We start from the raw sequence: 21177 nt of genomic DNA, 5'->3' as shown, positions 1-21177 counted from the left end.
ATGTGTATGATCGCAAAGGATTTTTCTTCTAGCCTCTGTGTCCAGACTGGCTCTGGACCTCACTCGGCTTCCTATTCGGCGAATACCGGGGGCCCTTTCCCTGGTGGTAAGGCATGGCTGGGGTGTGATGTTGACCACTGACCCCTTTACCTCATCTTCCTCCTCAGTTTCCTCTTTGAACTCTCTCTCTCTCTCCTCACAGTCCTCTCATATTCTCCAACCCCATCACAGCATTTTCCAATTTTGAGATCTCAGTGGGAAATATATTTTAGAGCTCTGTCTGGAAATTTAAACTTTAGACAACTTGTGATAACTTGGGAGAATTGCAGCAAACCAACAAACAATGTGTGTAGGAAAACTTACAGAAACTTAAAATTGGAACCTTTTGAATGAGAATTCCTCTGAAAACTCTGGTTCTCCATATTGTGTTGGTTTTGCTGTGGTAAGCCTCCCGTAGTTATTGAAACTGCTCATTTCTGTTATAGTTACATTCAGATATAGAAATATGGTAGGAGATTGGAATGATGCACAAAATGTAAGATGCAGGGAGGGGAGTCAAGGTAGTGGTTATGAGGGTGGGAGGGCGAGCAAGCTGGTGTGATTACTAAGCATGACACATAAAATTCTCTTCTAAATCACATCTGAAAGATGGAATGCAGACATATTTTTATAACATTGTTTTGTAAAATAACTTTAAATTTTATTACAGCAGATGAATTTGTCCTGTGTCATAATTTTTCTGATAACACCTATTTTTAAAGAACCTTTCTTTCCTACCCACATTTTGAATTTACTAGAATTGCTTTATTAAGGGACTTGCTATTGGGTTAATGACTGGGGTTCAATTCCTAGCAGGGGCAGAGATTTTGCTCTTTACCACCATATCCAAAACAGCTATGTCATTGTTCATTGTATGGGTATCAAGTGGTCTTAACCCAATCTGCCACAGTCATGAAGTTTAGATGCATTCAGAAGTGTAAAAATTATTATAGTCTATTGTCTCATTCACTGTGGCATTATAAAGGCAGAATGACAACTTCAGGTTCTATAAAGTAAATTGTGTTTCCATGTAAACGAATTCCAATCTGATGATATTTGACATTTATTTGCAGGAAAGTGGGAAGTGGCAGGTTATCGCAACACCTGTGCTGGATGCAGAAGGCAATATTTATAAACTAAAGTATCAGTTAAAGGATCTTCCAGCAGGAGACTTCTTGGTGACTCTTCGAGCAAGGAACTTTTATTTCTGGACAAATCAGGCAAAGGCACATTCATTTACCATAACTACGTATTAACCAGTGTACTCTGTTTTCTAGACTGGGCAGATATGGTACCTCTTTAAAATGCTAATTTTTGCTGATTCATATGTGCTTTATAAACTTTTTGTAATAAAGAATTACCACATTATGTCTATAATCATACGTTATTTTTCTTCATATTGCACTAAATTGTAAATCAAGATTTTTGCCACATGACGACTTATTCAAAAGCAATCTGTCCCTTGGTCCAATCTGGCCCTGTATGAGAAGTGTACTTTATAAAAAAATCTTTTGTTTCTGGTACAAAAACCAAGTTTTGTAGGAAGTAAATTTCTTTTCGTCGTCTTCCTCCTAAGATTTGAAGTTAATGGCTGAATCATTTCAGTGTCTGGGGAAAGGCTGTAAAGAAAATCATTGTTGATTGCAAGTTCTCTATGCCAATGATGATGATAATAATATGTCACGGTCATCTGTCATTGTATAGAACACATCTCCCAGTTGAAAAGTGACTACTCTCACGTTTTGTTTGTGTGTATCCACAGCAAGCACGAAACAGATAAAAAGTTGCCATTTCTGACAAATTGTGTTGAAGGCAAAGAGATAAATTGTATTACTTCTTAAATGTTTTCTTTTATTATAAACTAATGGAAATTAGTCATTCGTGGTACCTAGATAGAATATGGGGAGGTTTTCCCCACACTCAGTGATTGATTGTTTTTAATCTTACCAGTTTTATCTTGTGTTTCTTGAGTCGGTCAGAAGTGGCAGCAGGCGTATGTGCGTCTTATTTGATTTATGTTGTACATTTTCATTTGCAGTAATGTCATAAACTTTTAATTAGGAATTGTATACAGTTTGATTGACTGAACACAAAATATGTTAAAGAGACTGGGGAAGTATAGTCTGTTCATGCACTGTTACTGTGAAATATTGCGTTCATTGTCATTGTTAAAAGAGGCTTGTAGATGTTTGGGAGTGATTCAGATATTTACAAATTAATTCTAATAGGTTCTGATGATGGTGTATTATAATTAAATATGTTGTTCTGTGTGTTAAAATGTAGCCACAATATTTCAAGGGCTGGCTCTGGCCCCATCTTCAGGTGATGAAAGAACTACTTTGTTGGGTCCTCTAGACAGCCCCTGAAATGTAATGGCTTTATTTTAATACACAGGATGATAGATGTAGTTGAGAAGAAAAACAATGTTGAATACAAAGTTCTTTGATGCAAAATAACTGCATAACTTTATAATTCACTTAAGTCATATTATTTCTGCCACCTTTTTCTGTACATATCTTCCCGTGATGACACTGTCAGAAAATATGTTCTTTTTGTTGCACCGCTGATTTGAGATCCTGCAGAATAGTAAAATCTCCACATCAGATGTCATTCAGATTTGTCCAGTGGCTCTTAGGTTGAATTGATTGGACAGATGGACACAGACAGTCATGATCAGGATTCTCGCTGTGCACTTCATACATAATAATGAAATGGATGCCGTGTTCATAACCTAATTTAAGGTTGTACCTGAGAATTTGCCTGGAGGAGGAATTAAGGGGAAACAATCTCAGTTATGATGACTGGTCTTTGGGCCACGGTTTGAACCTGGGACTTTGCATATACAATCAGGAGTGGTAACCACTCAGCTGTGCGTTATGAAGAAAGAAAGATATGTAAGGTCTTTTCCATTGTGCAAAATAATAATTGTATTCAGGTAAGAAAAGACTGTTTTCTGAGAAGGAAACTTTTTCTCTGGTTGAATTTGAGGTGGTGTTCTCTTGTATTAAAAATGTTGCAGGTTTTGTGAGTTTGTGTAACTCGTAATGTTTATTTCAAAGCTTATCACACTTCACAGTCATATATTGTTTTCCCATTAAGCACACTGCCAGGAAGTGTGATCCGGAACCAACATGAAATTATATCATATTCAACTCATAAGTTTATCATAGATCCCGAGTGCCAAATTTAATTCGGATCTTCTCCATAATTTTGGGGGGTAAAACATGAGAAAAACCACGCATGCGCACACCCAGATTCTCGATGTACTGCCTGTTTAACAGTTGGTAACTTGGCATTATATTTATGGATTGTGTATGATTTTCTGATTAAGCAGGGATTATTTCCTTAAACAGAATTAACCAGTCAGTCTTTTTAACGGAGCAGTGTTGTGTTTTCTTTGAGGTACGTACTTCGTTCTTAGATATTATTTAGACATAATAGTACTACAGAGGGTTAATCTGTTGTATTGAATGTAACACTGCTGTCAGATTAAATAATATTTTCACTGATGTTTTTTAAAATGTCATTCGGTATGCCATACATTATATGTCTTTCCTTTGCATTGAACGTGCTTACATCTGTGATATAATATAGCATGCTTTATTCCTCTGTCTTTTAAAGCATGTCTATTACTGGGACGTTATTCCGGTGAGTAAAACCTTATGTCTTGCATGCAATGTTTTTGACTGCAGGAATTACAAACTAATTAGGGGAGAAGGGTACAGTGACAGAATGGGATATATGATTTATATTCAGTGTTTCAAGAAATAAAGTACACAGGCATTTATCTCATTTTTTTTATTAATCTTTAAGCCGCGTCTGCGGCTGCAGCTTCTTTATTCTGAAAACAAAAAGTTCTGATAATATTTCCTGGTTGGCAGCTCATATATCTTAAAGTGAAATGCTATATGCAAAAATAAAAACTCGAAAGCAGAGAAAAATGCACCTCACCTGCGCATTTAATCATGTGGGGAATAAAAGAACATAGTAAAAAAAAAGCCAGCTAAGAAATGCGGCCTATGCAGCATTCATTAGTTTTTTGCTATTTGCACTACAAACAAGTATTGCATTTGTACTTATTACTTTCCTGTTCACCTGGAAGCAAAGTTATCGAAGCTAAAATGTTGAAAACCAGATGTTAAAACTTACGATCCTACAACCACTAACAGAAGGTCAGTAACAACAGAGAACCCAGGAAATTGTGAAGCGTCTTGTCTGCGCAAGGCATGAATTGCCTGGAATCGAATCAGAAATGGTCACTGGTCTGTTTTATGAATCGTCAAGTGCAGGCAGTGCTTATGTAGTGCCAAATGAGATGTGTGCACAGAAAGATACGTGGAAGTTGTTGTTGCCTATTTTAAATTTGAATTCTCCTGGAAATAATAACAAAAATGTATTGATAAAAGCTGTCTCCAAACATGGCTTGTACCGAATAACTTTTAAATGTGAGCGTTACCAGATATTCAAGGGGATTAACTAGAGTACTCCAAACAGGAGATTTATAAGTTTAGAGTAGGGAAGGGATGTGACCACTTCTTTATTCAGATAGATTTTAGTGGCACAGAATAAACTGCAAATTTGTCTCAACATACCTTTCCGTGCATCCTTCAAGCACTTTCCGGCTTCCTTGAGGAGATCTATAGCCATATAATAACTCTTTTCCTGTGTGGCTTTGCATGCTTCATTCATCAGTATAACCCCTTTCTGCAGAAAAAATAAAGAATCTGTGGTAAACATTTTCCAACCTGGACAATGATGAGAAATAAGCAATCACAGAAATTAACATGTAAGAGAGAGAATTGTTTTAGTTGTGCAAACAACGTCCCTTTATAACAGCATTAGTTCAACATATCAGATGTACAGGTGGCTTGATTGTTCAGTTAAAATAGTAAATGGCTGAAACTCTTGTTCTTTCACTATTAAAATTTCAACACTGCCACAGCCAAGCAAGTTGCGTTGTGGTTAAAAGAGCAGTAATGAGCCTTTGCTTTCCACAAAGCATAGGGAATGTTTTATTCAGCTAAGTAGCCATCAGTACCTCGTGAATGTGAAACGAAAGTCACATTCACTCCAATTATTAACGTGTAACTGAATTTTATTTAACCTTTACTTAAAAACCAAACAAAATCTTACCTCCAATGGAGTTTTGCTCTCTGCAATTTTGGAAATTCCTAAAAATAAGCAAGAAAGCAAAAATTAATTTATATTGCATGTAAAATTACCTGTTATATAGCATAATATTTCTTACTAAAAAAACCTTGGTAGTATCAAACATGGCATCATTTACATTGGACTCCTCCATATATTTTTGTTTGCATCAGTTGTGAGTTTTGCCTTAAAATCCTCCTAAGCCCTAATCAACGTGCACAATAGTCTTATTAAAAATTACTGAGTATTTACGATGTGACATGAAGTGACCCAAAGTTCAAACACAAATCAGCTGTGCTGAAGAGGACGTTCACTCACTGCAAGACACTTTCTTTCTCACACATCTGACTGCTGATCAGTCTCAGAATTCTGATCTACATCGAGTCCCATAAATTTCTTTTGGGTCTTAAAAATACTTGAACAATTTAAGACTGTCTCAAAACTTTATATTAATAAACTGAAAATTTGTCTCAACATACCTTTCACTTCTTTTTCTAAAAACTCTATTGCCTTGAAGCAACATTGTTCCGCTTCATAAATTTTTAGAGGTTTGTTTGTCGCGTGCGACAAGCCACTCCTGATTTGCTGGAGTGCGTACTGTAGAAAAAAGAAAAATAAAGAATCTGTGGTAAACATTTTCCAACCTGGACAATGATGAGAAATAAGCAATCACAGAAATTAACATGTAAGAGAGACAATTGTTTTAGTTGTGCAAACAACGCCCCTTTATAACAGCATTAGTTCAACATATCAGATGTACAGGTGGCTTGATTGTTCAGTTAAAATAGTAAATGGCTTTTTAAAGACAGTTCTGATCCAATTATCATGTTTGTCATCTAGTAGCTAATGTTAAACACAAGTCACATTCAAAGTACATTCACTCCAATCATTAACGTGTAACTGAATTTTATTTAACCTTTACTTAAAAACCAAACAAAATCTTACATCCAATGGAGTTCCGCTCTCTGCCATTTTGGATATTTCTAAAAATAAGCAAGAAAGCAAAAATTAATTTATATTGCATGTAAAATTACCTGTTATATAGCATAATATTTCTTACTAAAAAAACCTTGGTAGTATCAAACATGGCAGGACAGCAATACGAAATTAAAAGACATACACTATTATGAAGTCTTCTGGGGATTCCCTATCAGGAGAAAGACAGGATCATGAAAAATGACCATGTGGCATGTCAAAATATAAAAATCCACAGTGAACTCATGTTTTTCTGCAGACACTGGAATCAGTTTTCAATATCCATTTGAACAAGAGCAGTATTACCATTAAATTACCCTGTCATTAATGCATCCTTTATGTAATCGATAGAAAATGACGGAGGTATATTTAATCTGTTTACCTTAACCACACTTTTTCTCAAATGGAAGTTATTTGTAGAAAAAATTATACTCGACTATTTCACAAATGAAATTGTATGTGCCCTTAACAATAAAATGCATGTGGGTGGAATATTTTGTGACCTAGCCAAGGCATTTGATTGTGTAAACCATGAAATATTACTAATGAAACTGAAATTTTATGGAATTCGAGGTATAGCAGGACAATGGTTTAAATCCTACCTAAATAATAGAAGGCAGAAAGGAGAAATTGAAAGCCCCCATACCAATCATAATACCTATTCAGGATGGGGTATCGTAAATCACGGAGTGCCACAAGGTTCAGTTCTTGGGCCCTTACTTTTCCTCATATATATAAATGACCTGCCGGCAACTATAAACTCTATATCCAAACCCATTCTTTTTGCTGATGATACAAGTATCATTATTGCACACCAAGAATTGATCTATCTTGAAAATATCATGAATGATGTCTTTGCTAACATAAATTAGAGCTAACAAACTGGCACTAAATTTTGAAAAAACAAACTTCATAAAATTTGTTACTAAGCACAAGACATATCCTAGATTAAATATAAGTTTTGAAGAAAAATTAATTGTGGAAGTTGAAACAAACAAATTCCTTGGCTTACAAGTCGACAGTGCCTTAAATTGGAAGAAACACATTGAGTATATTATTCCCAAATTAAGCTCTGCGTGCTTTGCCATGAGAACAGTCGTACCACTCATGACAATAGATACTTTAAAGCTAGTTTACTTTGCTTACTTTCACTCTGTATTTTCATATGGATTAATCTTTTGGGGAAATTCAACAGACAGTAATAAAGTTTTTTACATGCAAAAGAAAATAATTAGAATAATGGCAGGTGTCAAAAGCAGGGTTTCTTGCAGAAAATTATTCCGTAAATTTCATATACATCCACTTGAAAGTGAATTTATACTCTGCTTGCTATCATTTGTGGTGGAAAACATGGATAAATTTAAAAGAAATACAGACGTACATAATTTAAATACAAGACGTAAACATGATCTATATGTGCCAAATGCTAACTTTACTAAATATCAGAAAGGAGTGTACTATACAGGTATCAAGTTGTTTAATAATCTTCCACCAACAATTAAAAGTCTAAATTATGATATAAACGTATTCAAGCCTGCATTGAAAGATTACCTCTTTACTCACTCCTATTCTGCAGATGATTTCATCTCTGGTGAAAACGTTCAAGCTTTATATCCATAATCTACTTATATGTAAAGCAAGTTTTGTATTTATATTTAAAACACTGAGGTTTATGTATATTAATTTATAAAATTATTTTTCATACTTGTATTGCAGAATCTGAAATTTATGTACATTGATATGTGAAATACGTTCTTGTACTTGTGTTGGAAGTTATGAAATGACATGTTCTACATCCTTTGGTTGAGTCCTAAGAAGGATCTATGGAATGTAAATAAACTCTACTCTACTCTACTCTACTCTACTCTACTCTACTATACTCTACTATACTCTACTCTTGAACTGAAATTACACCCGGTCCCAAATATTTCTGTAATACTCATCTTGGCGTCATAACAGATACACTGGATTGGTTGTTTATTCACTGGCTAGCCTACGCAGTCATGGAGAATTACTTAATCTACCAAATTTAACTAATAACACTGATGTATTAACACGACACTGAGATTGGAATGTCACCTCTTTCTCTAAACTATTTCCTGAATAGAAGTTATTCCTAGAACACTTCGTACTTACCTCTGGACTTACTGCTGAACGCCCTGCAACACGACTGGCGGTTATCTTCACAGCTAAGACACACGTAACTACCACTACCCTAAATCGAACAACTGTTATACCATTTTCTACAAAGATAAAAAGAAATTTCAGAGAAATTACATTCAGAATACATTAAATACAATAAGTTTGAGAAGCTGGACCTCGTCATTTAACATTTATGTGGTAAATTTTGCATAGCCAACACCCATTATTGAAAATCACAGCGTTGTTAGTTTTGGCACTCCTGCAAATTTATATACAAGTCCACACAGCGTTACTGCCGAGCAAAATCAACCTCGACGTCTTCATCGCAATGAAAACGTTTTAGATTTTCTGCATTTTTCCAACGGAAAATAGAAACGTCTGTAGCGGTGGTAGGAGAGGTTACCGTTTCCCGAAAGAGATCATCAGCTTTAAATCTGTTTAAGAGCTAGTAATCAAGTACTGAAGAAATTTACATATTAAAGAACTTCGTAATTTCATTCTTCACACAGGCCTGCTAATAGTGTGACCAAATCAGCGAGGATGAGGTCTGCGTGACATGTATCATGCATTGCAGATGAGAGAAATTCTCTGCTCTCATTAAACTTCTTCACAAAACTTTGTCATTATGTCGTATCCTGAGCCAGTTAGTGTTATATAAAGCGATTACATCTTTCAAGTTCCGGAGCAAACAGCTTAAGGTCTACTCTTCATCATACCCACGGCCCTAAAGTAAGGGATTCATTTCTGAACCGACACTCAGCTGGTGTCAGCCAAAGTGAGATTGAGGGATAGTACTCTAAAGTAGGCCACTTCCACTTCCTTTCACATTATTTTCCACGACAATCATTCGACGTTCTACTGTATAGTCTTACATCGTGTTTAAATAAGGTGGGGAAATGGACATACGAAGGCAATCATAACTGAACTAGAAATTAGTTACAGGCTGATCCGCTGGGAGGTGATTCTTAATAGAATTTTTTTGTTTTGTATTACTCTTTCTTATTTAATTTGCGTCTATGATTATGTCTTAGTCCAGACGTAAGAATGGGTGACGTTCACCACAAAACTGATGATCGTTGGTGATAAATTCAGTGAATGATATAATAATAATATATTTGGTTTAGACTATATACAGAGATCTGTGGCCGCCTAACACCAGGTTTTCACGGCCACAGTCCTTACATACGTAGCACTATTCGCACTACTGCTTACTACAACTATTCACTAATGCTACTCTACATGACTATTCCTTAATCCCTAATACTATTTACATAACTCTTTCGTATCGTTCTCGTGCCTTCTACCCCAGTGGCAGTTCTAAATTCCTAATTTTGACCTGTCTTTTACATCTTACTTTGTACAGAAATTTCCCTACATCCCTGACCTTCGTGTCATTCGTAGTGCTTAAAATTTGTTATACAGTGTCGGACGGTAAGAAGAGACGAATGACAGACTGTTAGCAGCACGGGGTCGTGACCAATTTTAAGACAATTTATTATGCAGATTAAACGTATTGAAAAATAATGATATAAAAATTAGCACAGCGAAATTTGAAACAAAGAACTGTCGTGTTCATTGGCCTGGTTGGTTGTGACGCGATTTGTCTCAGCTAGGCTATTTCTTAGATTAAGTAAAATATTTATGAGTTCAGAATTCTATTCTTAATCATTTCCTTGGCCCTTGTCATAAGTAATTGAATTCGTGTCACAAATTATTGCTTAATATAAGGCTTGAAAATTGTATTTTTGTTCTATAAATAGATACATTTTAAAATTGTGTGGGATAAAAATATGCCAGTGTTTTGTTGTAGAACGAAAACATATAAGAGTTGAGGAACACAATTTCTGTTATCAGATTTATTAAATATGAGAAAAAACTGGAAAGGTTTTATCCGCACAGAGTTTCCACGTGTGTTGTTCTGAATTATCCTAGCTTAAAGAGAAAACTATACTAAATTACATGTGCTATGAAGGAGTTACCACTAATAACGTCCATGTAAATTCATATAGACTGCAGACGATATGAAAACGTGAATCTCTGTTTTGAACATAAGATTTGTTTCTTAGCTCCTAAATAATTATCTTCTTATTCACAAGCAAAAAGGAGCTAGTTGAGACCCAATTTACGTACTTATTCTGTTTTTAATAGTTTTTATGAGTTTTAAATGTTTCTTATTCTCTCCTGATTCATATTTATCCTAAACTGGTTTATGAGATGGTAGTATGATCACTATCGATCTTGTTTCGATATATTAAACTATTCGATATAAGCATGTAATTTTATTTGCAGCCGAGACAGAACAGATTTTTTTTACCCAGGCGCAGTATTTATGAATCCACTTCTCACAGGTCAGGATAATGTTCTCCTCTGAAGTTATTTTGCACATTTCAAAGGACAAAGATTTGTTCGAAACATTAGATATTCATTTCGAACTCTTTTGCTGTTTCTGTTTTAAATGTCAGGATCGCTTTTAAGATTCTATGTTTTTCTTAGCTTTTTCAAGTACGGATTTTTAAGGAAATGAAGTCAATTTAGTTGCCTTCTGAGACAACACGATCTTGAATTTCTTCTCATTGTTAACTACAGAAGGTGATACTTTTTCCAGTGCAACAAGCAGGGATGTTTCCATATCTCATCGTTCTCTGTGAAAACTGTTGACTTCTTCTGTTTCAACATCGGGCTTAGCATGAACTTGTGCAAAGTCAGCTCTATTAAAACCCTCGATAGAAGGCCAGAAATTGTTGTATCAAAATATATCTCTTTTACAGTACACACTTATCTTCCTTAGTTCACCAAACTTTATGTCACGTGATTCCAGGGTTTGTGTGGTTAAAATTCGCAGAACAGACGAAAACCACGCGGCGTCATACAATTTCCCTTTTTGCCGTAAATTATTAAAACCGCTGCAGCATTTATAATTCTTTTACCCTTTAATTGGAAGATGAATTGAATTTCAAGAGACAAAGATAAACATTTAACCAACCCTAAAATCAGTGTTACAAATTGGAATTTCAACGAAACATAATTCTGTCTTCATCTAAAATCCCTTGGAAAATTTAAAAGTGGTTTTCTCTGAAAAATATTAATCTCCATTCCTTCTTTATTCTTTTCGACTCCAAGTTAAATTTAACTGAGCGACATCAATCAGAATAGCAATTATTAAAGCCGATGGACCATCAAGGATTTATTGCACATTGAATGTGTAAATTTATTCAAATTAATTAATAATTGGACTACCGAAGGAGTTCATTAATGCAAGTGACGACGTGTCTGAGTGAATACCACAGTGTGACTAAGAAATATTAAAAAAAGAAAGTCTGTTTGAAAGACCCAGGCGTCAATGGAAGGTAGTTACATGGGTCTTAGAAAAGGAGTGTCGAATCATTGACTGAACGGAACTGTATTACAAGTCCGACGCGACTCTGTGAACATGTTAATGAACTGAAGCTTAAATAAAAGTAATTTTTGGACTCGTGTTGTATGTACCGCCATGCAGACGTACTGGGGAGTGGTGGTTTCAATCTACGCGTTCTTAACCTCGGCACTGGGTTCGACCGTTTTATCCTTGGGAAAAACCCTGATATTCATTGGATAGGAGGCTGTGTGGCCTCCAGAGCAGATACGGACTTTATGGCTAACACAGAAATAGTACACTGTCGGGAATCGATGCCCGCTCGTTGAAATTGTTGCTTGTTCCCTCTACTGAACCTGAAGTGTTCTATTCTGTAGGTCTGACTATTAATAAATGCATGTGTATAACAATTTATTATCACGTCTTGATTATTTTCGGGAGCCGGGATAGCTCAGTCAGTATAGTGACGAGCTACGGGCTGGACGACCGGGGTTCGATCCCCGACGGGGGCAGAGGATTTTTTTTCCTCTAGCCTCTGCGTCCAGACCGGCTCTGGGGCCCACCCAGCCTCCTCTACAATGGGTACCGGGGTCCTTTCCCGGGGGTAAAGCCGGCCGGGGCGTGATGCTGACCACTCACCCCCATCTAGTGCCGAGGTCAAGGAAGAGAGGAGCTATACCTCCACTCACCCCAAACGCCTACATGGCGTATAGTGGGACAAACTTTACTTTACTTTACTTTACTTCATTATTTTCTATTGATTTTGATATTAAATAATTATTAATAATTTAATTATATCAATAAAACATATTGCCCAGGGATTGTTATGTTTACCACAATAAAGTAGACAAACTGAATGACTGTCGGTTGTTTAAAATTCAATCAAAATGATCCCTTGTTTCAGAGACCCTTGATATACGTATTCAGTAATTAGTGGAAATGTTTGAAAATTACATGGCTTACTGTGGATGTAGAGTTAATTTTAGGTCGTAAACTAGTGTGCGTTAACAATACCAAACATGGAGAGTCATGCATATGCTTGTCATAAATATTAATACTAATGGCAGTGCATGTTTCGAAGTGGAATTATTACAATCAGTTGAGTTCTGTTATCCACAGTTTCCCATATTGATGTAATTATTCATTTTGCAACACTTGTCTCTTTATCTCAGTTTACAGTCATCTGGCATATTGACTTTCATTGACATCGACGTATTGCAATGATTTAACAGCGTTTCATATTTGCTTGTAATATCCTTTATTATATTTTAAATATGATTTATTTTGTTTGGTAAGCGATGTTTAAATTGAAGGTTTATTTTTCCCATCGGTGGAGTATCTAATGAAATTGTTTATTTCGGTAACTAAACAAATGTTAATCATGTTAATTATTAGAATGGAACAATGCTAATAGCGATCAGTGTAGGAAATTGAAGACACACACGGTAACAGCTGTGTTAAGAAATTTCTGTTGTCACTTTTGTTTAAAATGCAAAATAACATGCCGGCCAGAAGTCGTTACTACTTTCTCGTTGAATGGTAATTACCGGTGAAGTTTGTAGATACATTGAATCGTTTGCTATTTAACGACGCTCTTAGAACTGCGTAGTTAATACTAACTTAAAGCATGTCATGATTCGTGACCTAATATTGACGTGTAGCAGCCTTTTGCGATATAATCTAGTTATATAACATAATACTTCGTCAATCACACATTAAGGAACTTCGACCAAGAAATTCTAACCCTGGATTGGCCGAAATTAGCGTTAGACTGTTTATTAATTTATACTTGATATGCAGTTGTTAGTTCAGTTTAGTAAGAATGTTTGAAAAAAAAGGTGCTGAGAAGAAAATTTTGAACTATATAAGAGAGAGAGAGGGAGGGAATTTTAACAGGATGTAGAAAACCGCATAATGCAGATGAAATTGTAGTCTCTCATGGCGTTGAGAGGAAATACCATCTTTTGATATGTCACGCCGTGTAGTCTGGTAAAAGTTTACAGACTTTTCAGAGGTGTTTGCTACCGTCATGAAGGTGGAAGCAGCAAGGACTTCTGAAACGTCGGTATATTTCTATCAGACTACACGGCGCAACACCCCAAAGGCAGTAACCTGCACATTGAGAAGTTTCGTAATTTGCGTTCTTAACCACGGTCAAATAGCGGGTGATGAGACTGGAATGCACGTAATATTTTTGTTTATGATGAAAAATACGTAGAAAATTTTAGTCGGAAACCTGAAGGGAAGAGAAATCTTAGAATATCTAGGCGTAGGTAGAAGGGTAATATTAAAATGGAAAATATATATTGTATTAGATTAATCTGAATCAGGATTAAGTTCATTGGCTGCTATTGTGTACATTGTAATGAGGCTTCAGGTCCGTAAAATGTGATTTAGCTCTTGAATAGATTATCATAAAGGACTTAACTTCATGGAGTTAATTAAATCTTACAGGCTTATGTTTTGTAAGTCTGCCACACTGGAAATCTTATAACTTTGTATTACAATTTCCAGTATATTAAATTATAACGTTCTTTCAAAAGTAGCATCTATGTATGAAATGTAATTCGCTCTGAAACCTTTTTATTTACTCTTAATATACTCACCACTTTTATTTTTCAAATCGATCTTTGTTACATCCCGTGTAGATCACCACAGACGATTACGGACATTCGAATCTGCAAAAAAGTTAGGGCCATGTGTCTTACTACCTACGAGCTGTAATGGAACCGAAGTTAAATTATGTCTCTGTTGTTACTTACGCGGCCAGAACTTTGCTGTTTTAGGACGCTGCTACTATTGTTCGTATCCCGTGAACGAAGTTTGGGATTTTTATCATGAAATCATGATTACGTATTCCTGACATTTAGGTAAGCTGTTGTCTTAGCTTAAGGTAGGCCTTGACATGTTCAGACGGGGGGCTGTTGTTACTGGTGGCGTGGGGGACGATCTTGCCAGGCAATTTATCTTTTGCTATGAGACCTTTGGTTGGATTGAAACCTAGAAGTTGAACCCAGATGGGTTGGAGTTGCTTTAGTCTTTACGACTTAGCGGGGGGTTATTTTGGCTGTAATCTTCCATTTTTAGGGTAGGCGGGCAGTTCCTATTTTGAATTACACCTCCGGTATTTGCTTTACAACTGAATAAAACCTCGGAAAACTTGTCAGAGTATCCCAGTAGTGTGAGACATTAATCGTTTCGTTCAGATTGCCGTATCGATTGGTTTCGTCAGTCATAATAAGCTTGTATAAAGATCTGGTGCGAGTGGGAAGTAATTGATTTGAATGGACGAGAAGCGGAGCGGAGTGCTATCCAATGGGAGGTGACCACGTGGTTAAGGGAATAGGTGATTGAGAAAATGGCAAAGGTGGGAGGAAGATGGTAGGTGAAGAGCGAAAAAGTGCTTCAGAAGGAGTATGACAGAAAGGTGAAAGCTGATTTTTACAGGCTTTATTTGGTAAATATTCAGTGTGAGACAACGTCGGTCACCTTCGACTGCTGTACGTTTGTAAGTGCTTCGTAATCACTCCCCCACCTCACACATATTCATCCTGAAGATGATAACTTCACTGTTCCCCGAAACGTTTGTTAAAATTAAAAAGTCACGGCGGTTTGTCCCCGAAAACTGAAGTTGCTTATTAAACTTCAGCTATGCAAACCTGAGGACAAGCGCTTAAATTTAATTTAAGGTCAATATTTATTTACGTGGCTTAAATAAACGTGTAGTAAATGTAAAGGCTCCAAAGCCTTGATGTAATCTAGTGCGCCTGAATTGCTGTTAGCTCCATTTTATTCTGTGACGATCTGTTGAAATCTCCAACGCATTCCATTCAAGGTGCCATCTCCCGAGAGAAGACTTTATTGGTTTACGTGATGTTGCATTTAAGATGTGTCTTTCGTTGACGAAAGTAGCCAACCTCTTCCCTTCCTAACAGCAGACCGACAGGACAGCAAACGCTTAGTTCCAGAATCTAAATAGAACCAAACTATGTAACGAGTGCTGCATAACTGATGGCTGTTCATTCGTGTCACTGCCAATTGGACGGAAGCGATTTCCCTTTAAGAGAATCTGACCAGTAACGTATCTTCCTCTGTTGAGGGTTTTAACATTTGTCTAACTTAAATCTGTCGATTTGGGGAATCCAACGGATATACGGGGAATCGTTTTGGATGTTAAACGACTTTTAAGCTGTGAAATCTATATTTCTTAACAGCGAATAAGAAATATTTAAAATAGAAGGAATGTGAATATTATAGGGTTGACAAATGTAATATATTATAAAACGTTTTATAGTTAGGCTGTTCTTTTCCGTACATGTTCTTTCCTTCATACCCTTCTTTCTCTTAATTTGATCTCAAACATGCGAATACATTTTTAATACCTACTTTTTACAGCCCAAAGAAACTTACCCATTTGACGAATTGGCCGTTTTATTTTAAATTCGTTAGGAAATTACTCTGAAAATGAAGACGGTTATCTTGTGGGATATTGCTACCTGTAGTCTGGTAGATACTTATCGGCGTTTTAAAGAGCTTCCTGCCTTCCTGATGATGGAAACAGTAAAATACTCTTAAATGTTTGTCAATATCTACCAGACTACACGATGTAAGGAACGCCGTTAAAACCTTAAATCTCATTTTAAATATTTCTTACGTGGTGTCCTCTTGTACAATCAACATTATTGTTGATCAACACAGGAATGTGACATTTGATTGGCTTTGGAATTTTTTTGAAGTAAATCTTTTGTTAGGCGATGGACGTTTTTGTGAAATTTTAAAACAACAGATGACTGAGAAAAATAGATATTTAATATTCCATCTGACAGGAGTATCAAAATATTGAAACTGGACAATTGGCAAATGTGTAGAGATTGACCGTATAAATTTTATGTTGTACAGTGCGTTCGTTTTGTCAATTAAATTGACAGACATGGCGAGGTTAGTTGCCGTTGAAGTTATGTATAAAAACTTTAAAATGCTGGAAATCAATAATAAAGAAAATTAGGTCATTGAATATTTAATCAGCCAATATTATGGAATTTATTCACCAGACATTTCTGTAATCGATTCTTATGATTCGGCTTTCGTAAACACGGTGATAAATATCACTTGGTTCAAGAATTCGGCTGCATACAGATATTTACTGGTGCATATATTTATATATGTACTCATGTATTTAATGCAGATTTAGCTGGAGCTTTAAATTAGAGGCTGCTGACAACTCAAGTTGTGGGAATGTATTATAAATTATAAAGGTAAAATAAAGTTGTCCCTGGTGCTTGGTTAATGACCAAGCCATTTGGAAATATGGTGGCGTTCTTTACCTCGGCGCTATATGGGGGTGAGTGTTCAGCTTTGCGTCCGAAGGGAAATCCTCGGAGGCTGGGTGGGCTCAAGTGTCTGCTTAGACTGTGGCGAAGAGAAAAATTCCGTGCCTGGATTCAAAATCCGGTCGTACAACACCTAGTCTAGTTAAAAAACTGGCTGCATCCTGGGTGTTTATGACAAGTAATTTGTTCTTTATAATAGTAGCTTTGAGGTAATCGTACATGCTTGCAACACGCACATTGGAGCCTAGGAGAGAGAACCCGCAGCGTTACAAAGCTAGGAACGCTGTACTGGTGGCTTGGAGCAGCGCAGTAACAGGAATGAGGGCCTTCTGTGTCCTTGAAGAATTAAATTAGGTAACTGCTACAATAAGTTTGCTAAGCTGCGAGGTTTGAACTCTTTCACTCGCTTTGGCTCCTCTATTCGTGTTGAAATGTTGTACGATGTTGCTTTGACCTTGAAGCATGCAATGTTGTGACGGGTACTGTAGCTTCTGAGCAGTTGTACAGATGAAAAAGAAATGTAGAGTTTTGTTCTGCAGAACTTTCGGTTTTGGCTGTATTAACGCCTGGATTACAAAAGTTCTGTTCACTCACTGAATTTACTTCTATTTTTAAAAGTTGTAATATGATTTTTTTTTGTAGAAGGTTAAAGCGCGAACTTAAAGAATGCGACAAGTTATTTTGTAGAGAATGAGGCACATCGCAAGATTAGTTATAGTTGTTTTAGACTTATCGTGTGGTATGAAAATCTGTGTGCAGCCGTAGATTCGACGAGTTCGCGAATGGATTAACGATCAAAATTTCATTTAGAATTTTAATCAAAGCGGCCTTAGTGGTCGAGTAGCTGATATCTTCACTTGGTTACGGCACTCACCATAACAAATCTCGCCAAATTGAATGGATGGACAGAGTTGGCAGATCCAATAAGATTTTGCATATAGAGAGACTTTGTCGGGAGCGGAGTGAGTGGTTTCAGAAACCAGTATTTGCTGACTTTAGTTGGAATTGCAGACCGTCGTTTACTCTTTCCTTGTCCTGAATGAATCTTGTCGGATTCGCTGACGTCATTGTTCGTAAAATGTACATGGAATGCTCGTTTTTACACGGAAATATAAATAAACCAGTGCAGTGTTTGTTAACTGTGATTATCTCGTCTATTTAATAACTGGTTTATAAATTATCTGACGCTGGACTCACGCATTCCATTCCCTTTTCATTTCCGCGGTACTTCAAATGGGATTTGTGATGGACGAAGTTGGAGTTGAGCAGGTGTTTTCGGTTCTTTTACATTTCTGTGTCGTGTGATAGCCCTAATAATACAAAACATCGTACTCTTTGTCTTAAGTTAGGTGCTTCAACTCTGATTCTGCCCTCGACTTGTCTAGAAGTAAAATAGTTTTCCTGAACAGAAATTGTTTCAGTGGGCCCATTTCAATGTGAAATGAGCAATACTGAAACAGCTTTTCTTGCGGGTGGTTTATTTTAGATTTGCGATGAACTAACTTAGGGATTGTTCCCTTCACGCATAATTAAACAACGGTAGATTAGGCCTATACTTTGAGGTACAGTGCATTAAAACGAGGTAATATGAAGGTCATAAGATTTCCTTCTCTGTTTTCTGTGTTTCTAACATCGTTGTGATTGATAAATGATGGCAGAGTAGCTTGTATGTAGGAAATGAAAAATGCACAATAGTTTTTAGTTGGAGAATCTGGGAGGAAGTGGCTGCTTGGGAGATGTAAGCGCAAACTGGAATAATTTTAAAACGAATCTTAAAGAAATGCGATGTGATACTTTGACTGAGATTTTTGTTTCTGTTTGAATTAGTATGTAATTGTGGACTTTTATAAAACTATTGAATTTCCCCGACCACCTATCAAGATTTCAGAATCAAAATTTTGTTGTATTTCCTTCGGTAGTTTAGGACAAACTTATGCGATCTAACACCATGGAACAGTCTTTTTGAGAAGCTGACAGTAGCTAATTTAGTCGATAAGTTCATTACCGTTAGTTGAATCAGAAGGTTCATTACCGAGATCACAAAACACGCCTCTGCATAATCTAGTCCACACTTATACCATATATCTATCCATTTTAATATTATACTCTCACATACCTAGGCCTATTGCGGGTCTCTTACCTTCAGGTTTTTCGTCTAAAATTGTGCCTTTATAATCCCTAGTAATTTGATCTGTAGTAATTTTTGGTGAACGGCACAAACAATTCTGGATTTTTCTCGATCCTCCTATCACGTTCTCCTGTTGTTCTTTCCCACAGAACCCTGTTCCCGAAAATTCTCAGTCCGTTTTCTCTTCTTAATGTGAGAGATGGAAATAGTCATAATATTTTGAAGAAAATGTGATCACTTCGAAGATATTAGTTTCTATGGAACTGTATAAAACAAAAAATGGGGAGATGGAACAATATTCATATGCTCACTGTATTTACCCTGCATGAATGCTTTTAGCCACGTGTTTCTCCGAGTATTCCATTTCATTACATTAAAGATCTATTTATGAAAAACAAACAGCATACACTTTTGTGTGCTTCTGTAATTTTCCAGAGCTACTATGACTTTTGGATGAGCCGGGATAGCTCAGTCAGTATAGTGACTAGCTACGGGCTGGACGGCCGGGGTTCGACCCCCGTCGGGGGCAGAGGATTTTTCCTCTAGCCTCTGCGTCCAGACCGGCTCTGGGGCCCACCCAGCCTCCTCTACAATGGGTACCGGGGTCCTTTCCCGGGGGTAAAGCCGGCCGGGGCGTGATGCTGACCACTCACCCCCATCTAGTGCCGAGGTCAAGGAAGAGAGGAGCTATACCTCCACTCACCCCAAACGCCTACATGGCGTATAGTGGGACAAACTTTACTTTACTTTACTATGACTTTTGGAATTTGAAACGCCGAGAATATGTTCTTTTAATATCAAGAAAGATCATCGTACGAAATGGCATTCTTTCCTGGCCCCTTCGTTGTTAAACTGTACTTATCAGCTCTTTGTGAAGGTATTTAAATTCCTCAACGTACGTTTGTTATGGGCAAGGCAGTAATTTGAAGCAGTTGTACTGGTTCATCTGAGGCTTCTGCCATCTGTTCCAAACCTTAAATACGAGATTACTATAAAAATAATACGAATTAAAGATCTAATAGTACGCAGTAATGTTACTAATAAAAGGTAAAATCAAACTGGAAGCACGTGGTTGTTGTAGGCAGATGTTACGAACAACGATAAGTTTTTAGTGTTACATTTTCAAACTAAATAAAATATCACCTAACGTCTCGGCCTAATGGTTAAGACACGCCATGCTTTGTGGTCTCAATGTCACGGGTTCAAATTTCGAGCCGAAAATCGACTACTCTGAGCGTTTTCCTGGTCTTTCTCTGTACCTCCAGGCGAATACCAGGACAGTACCTTAAATCGATCCACGACCACTTCCTTCCAAATTACATCCGACTAATGATTTATTTAATCATCCTGTCATTCGGCTCTGTGTGGTGTGACGTTTCAGAGGAATGCTCTGACTCCATCTTGAGCCTGCGAAACGTTGGTGACTACCCACAGGTCCACACGGCATCTCAGTCGACACCCTCACCGCCGCGAGAAACTTGTGTCTCACAAATATCTCGTAATTTTATATGAATCACCTTTCCCCGAAGCTGGTAGCTAGAGTTGTTTCTGATCGAGGTTCAATACAGTTCACTGCCGACTCCCGAATTCGCCGCTCCCGGGTCAGTCCTTGTGGGATTTGTAGTGGACAGAGTGGCACTGGGACAGATTTCTCTCCAAGTTCTTCACTCATGTATCATCTAGGGATGGACGCAGTTCGACAGAGATAAAAACTCACTCCGTCGCAGACATAGTAACAACGTATTTCTCAGTCATATTGAATGTTTAATGTAATTTTACATTATATGGCTTTTTTCCAATTCGTTATTTTTGAATATTTATTTTCAAGTAAATTATACCATTTTAAACACTTACATTCAATTACATAAATGGGGCAAAATTTCTCTGAGCTGTAGTTAGCTTGTCAAATACTTCCCTGCTTCTTTGGAACCCGAATGTTCATAACTGTCCACAAAATTCCTTAACTAGATTAGGTATGTCTACGAAACCTCCTTTCTTAAGTTTCAAATTTAATCTTCCATCTACGAACGAAGTCCCTTTTTCCCTTGCGGTTTCTCAAGCAA

At 36.9% G+C, this 21177-nt stretch overlaps 1 protein-coding gene and 1 non-coding gene across 5 annotated transcripts in view; one reads left to right on the top strand and one right to left on the bottom strand.

Moving 5' to 3' along the window:
* LOC110841059 (uncharacterized) overlaps positions 1-3548 on the top strand; it is a 35929-nt gene extending 32381 nt beyond the window's left edge. Inside the window, exon 13 of the transcript XR_015534241.1 lies at positions 1113-3548. This is a non-coding gene — a transcript (uncharacterized LOC110841059). The remainder of the gene's footprint in view (positions 1-1112) is intronic.
* A 274-nt stretch (positions 3549-3822) lies between these two features.
* The window catches only part of LOC110840215 (uncharacterized), a 69426-nt gene continuing 52071 nt past the window's right edge, over positions 3823-21177 (bottom strand). The window contains exons 1-6 of one of the 4 annotated variants that reach the window (XM_087344724.1): positions 14263-14310; positions 6133-6170; positions 5667-5784; positions 5173-5210; positions 4632-4743; positions 4291-4412 (exon numbers count right to left, since the gene is read on the bottom strand). In XM_087344724.1, the coding sequence (XP_087200850.1) occupies positions 4336-4412; positions 4632-4743; positions 5173-5210; positions 5667-5784; positions 6133-6159 (372 nt within the window). In that variant the 5' untranslated portion in view covers positions 6160-6170; positions 14263-14310 and the 3' untranslated portion in view covers positions 4291-4335. Of the gene's footprint in view, positions 3881-4285; positions 4413-4631; positions 4744-5172; positions 5211-5666; positions 5785-6132; positions 6171-8298; positions 8382-14262; positions 14311-21177 lie in introns of those variants that run through there. The other 3 variants (XM_087344723.1, XM_087344722.1, XM_087344721.1) reach the window with 3 other exon arrangements.

The sequence above is a fragment of the Zootermopsis nevadensis genome, unplaced genomic scaffold (genome assembly GCF_977971745.1).
Source record: "Zootermopsis nevadensis isolate Lab colony 2312 unplaced genomic scaffold, Znev_1.0 Znev_ptg000008l, whole genome shotgun sequence".
NCBI classification, from domain to species: domain Eukaryota; kingdom Metazoa; phylum Arthropoda; class Insecta; order Blattodea; family Termopsidae; genus Zootermopsis; species Zootermopsis nevadensis.
Note: the sequence above shows the minus strand (reverse complement) of the source record. Positions and strands in the feature narration are given on the sequence as shown.